Here is a 1,622-nt window from a genome sequence, read left to right on the forward strand (position 1 = left end):
CGTTTTCCAGGAAGCACCCCTTGAGCTGGCCACTGTGCCAAGATCCTCTGGAACAGACACCACCGGTCACATTCCAGGATGACAGGGACCAAACTTTTGGACCTGGCTGAGATGGGAGTTCAGGTCTGACCACACCTTTCAACTGAGAGACTTAGTCTGGGATGTGGCAGCTCCATTCTGGGGCGCTCTTTCCCCCTCTCCTAAATGGTGCCTCTACACACTTTCACTTTTCACTTTCCTGCATTGGAGAAGGAAATGGCAACCCACTCCAGTGTTCTTGCCTGGAGAATCCCAGGGACGGGGGAGCCTGGTGGGCTGCCGTCTATGGGGTCGCACAGAGTTGGATACGACTGATGTGACTTAGCAGCAGCAGCAGCCACAAAAGTAAATTTTTTTTTTTAAAGTTGATTTTGACAATGTTTTGTCAGTGTTCTCTTTTCTTAAATAATTAGAAAATATTATTTTGGCTGCATCAGGTCTTAGTTGCGGCACATCTTCTTTGCATCACTCAGGAGCTTTCATGGCAGCTCATGTGGGCGCACGTCCAATAGGATCTTAAGTTTCCCCCACCAGGGAATCAGCATTGCCTCCATTGCAAGGCAGATTCTTAACCACTGGACCACCAAGTAAGTCCCAAGAAGTGAATTTTTAAGAGTCAAAAACTGTTAAATTAAGGTCCATGAAAACTTGGCTTTATGGCCTTTCGATATTGACAGGAAATGCGCTGAACCCAACTGACTAGATCACTGTCTCCCCAGGTGCTCAGCTTCCACTGGCCAGGCTCAGAAGGTCCCTGAAGGGCGCTGGACAAGGGCAGAGGAAGGAGCCACACACAGTCAGGGAGCACAGATCGCAAAGTAGATGGAACTAGAGACTTTCCACCACCCCGAGGCCCTCTTAGAAAGGCCCCTTGATGCCTCTGTTCACCCGGAGCTCAGGGTGGAGGCAGCGGACTCTGGAGCCTGCGTTGGCCTTGCTGAACGAACGCACCATATGTCCTTTGCAGACGGAGCTGCCAGGTGGGTAGGCCTGGTAGGCATTCTTCCTCACTTCCACTTCCTCATGACCTGACCTTCGTTCGGCTCCTGCTGGCCTTTCCTAGTAGTGCGGGGGTCCCCTCCAGAACAGCTCTTTCACTCAGGTCTCCTGGGGCAACAGTAGCGGTGGTTCGCCTGGCCTGCTTTATTTTCCTTGTTTCCCTCTGAGAAAGGAACGCACTACACGGGAGTCAGTGAGTGCAATGGGGCTTGGCTGGTGGAGCTGCGGTAGATGAGTGGCCACTTCGGGAGAAGGGGACTGAAGAGGTGAACAGGCCATTCTCAGGCTACAAGATCAGGTGTCAGGCCTCATGGCTTGGATCTCTGTGCACCCTTGGGGGTCCCAGTGCGCCCCCTCGGGGTGTCCGCGCGCCTTCCAGCGCGCTCCCGGACCTTCGCTGGCCCCGGGCACCTCTGGGTCCCAGCGCCCCCTGCCCCACAGCTTACGCCTTGCCACGCCAGCTGCCCTATGCACCGCCCCTGACCTCGACCCTAGCTGCTCTGTGCGCTCCCCGAGTCGCAGCGCGACCCCACTCCTCCAGCGGCCCCAGGCCTAGCTGCCCGGAGCACCCCCGAAGGCCAGAC

The 1,622-nt window shown here is 55.5% G+C and overlaps 1 protein-coding gene across 1 annotated transcript in view; it reads left to right on the plus strand.

The window, feature by feature from the left end:
* The first annotated feature begins 913 nt into the window (after positions 1 to 913).
* Positions 914 to 1,622, plus strand: part of SUMO3 (small ubiquitin-like modifier 3) — a 10,507-nt gene continuing 9,798 nt past the window's right edge. Inside the window, exons 1-2 of the mRNA XM_010834993.1 lie at positions 914 to 1,019; positions 1,480 to 1,540. Coding sequence (XP_010833295.1) covers positions 914 to 1,019; positions 1,480 to 1,540 — 167 coding nt within the window. The remainder of the gene's footprint in view (positions 1,020 to 1,479; positions 1,541 to 1,622) is intronic.

Source organism: Bison bison, unplaced genomic scaffold (assembly GCF_000754665.1).
Source record: "Bison bison bison isolate TAMUID 2011002044 unplaced genomic scaffold, Bison_UMD1.0 scf7180017864037, whole genome shotgun sequence".
In the NCBI taxonomy this organism is placed as follows: Eukaryota; Metazoa; Chordata; class Mammalia; order Artiodactyla; family Bovidae; genus Bison; species Bison bison.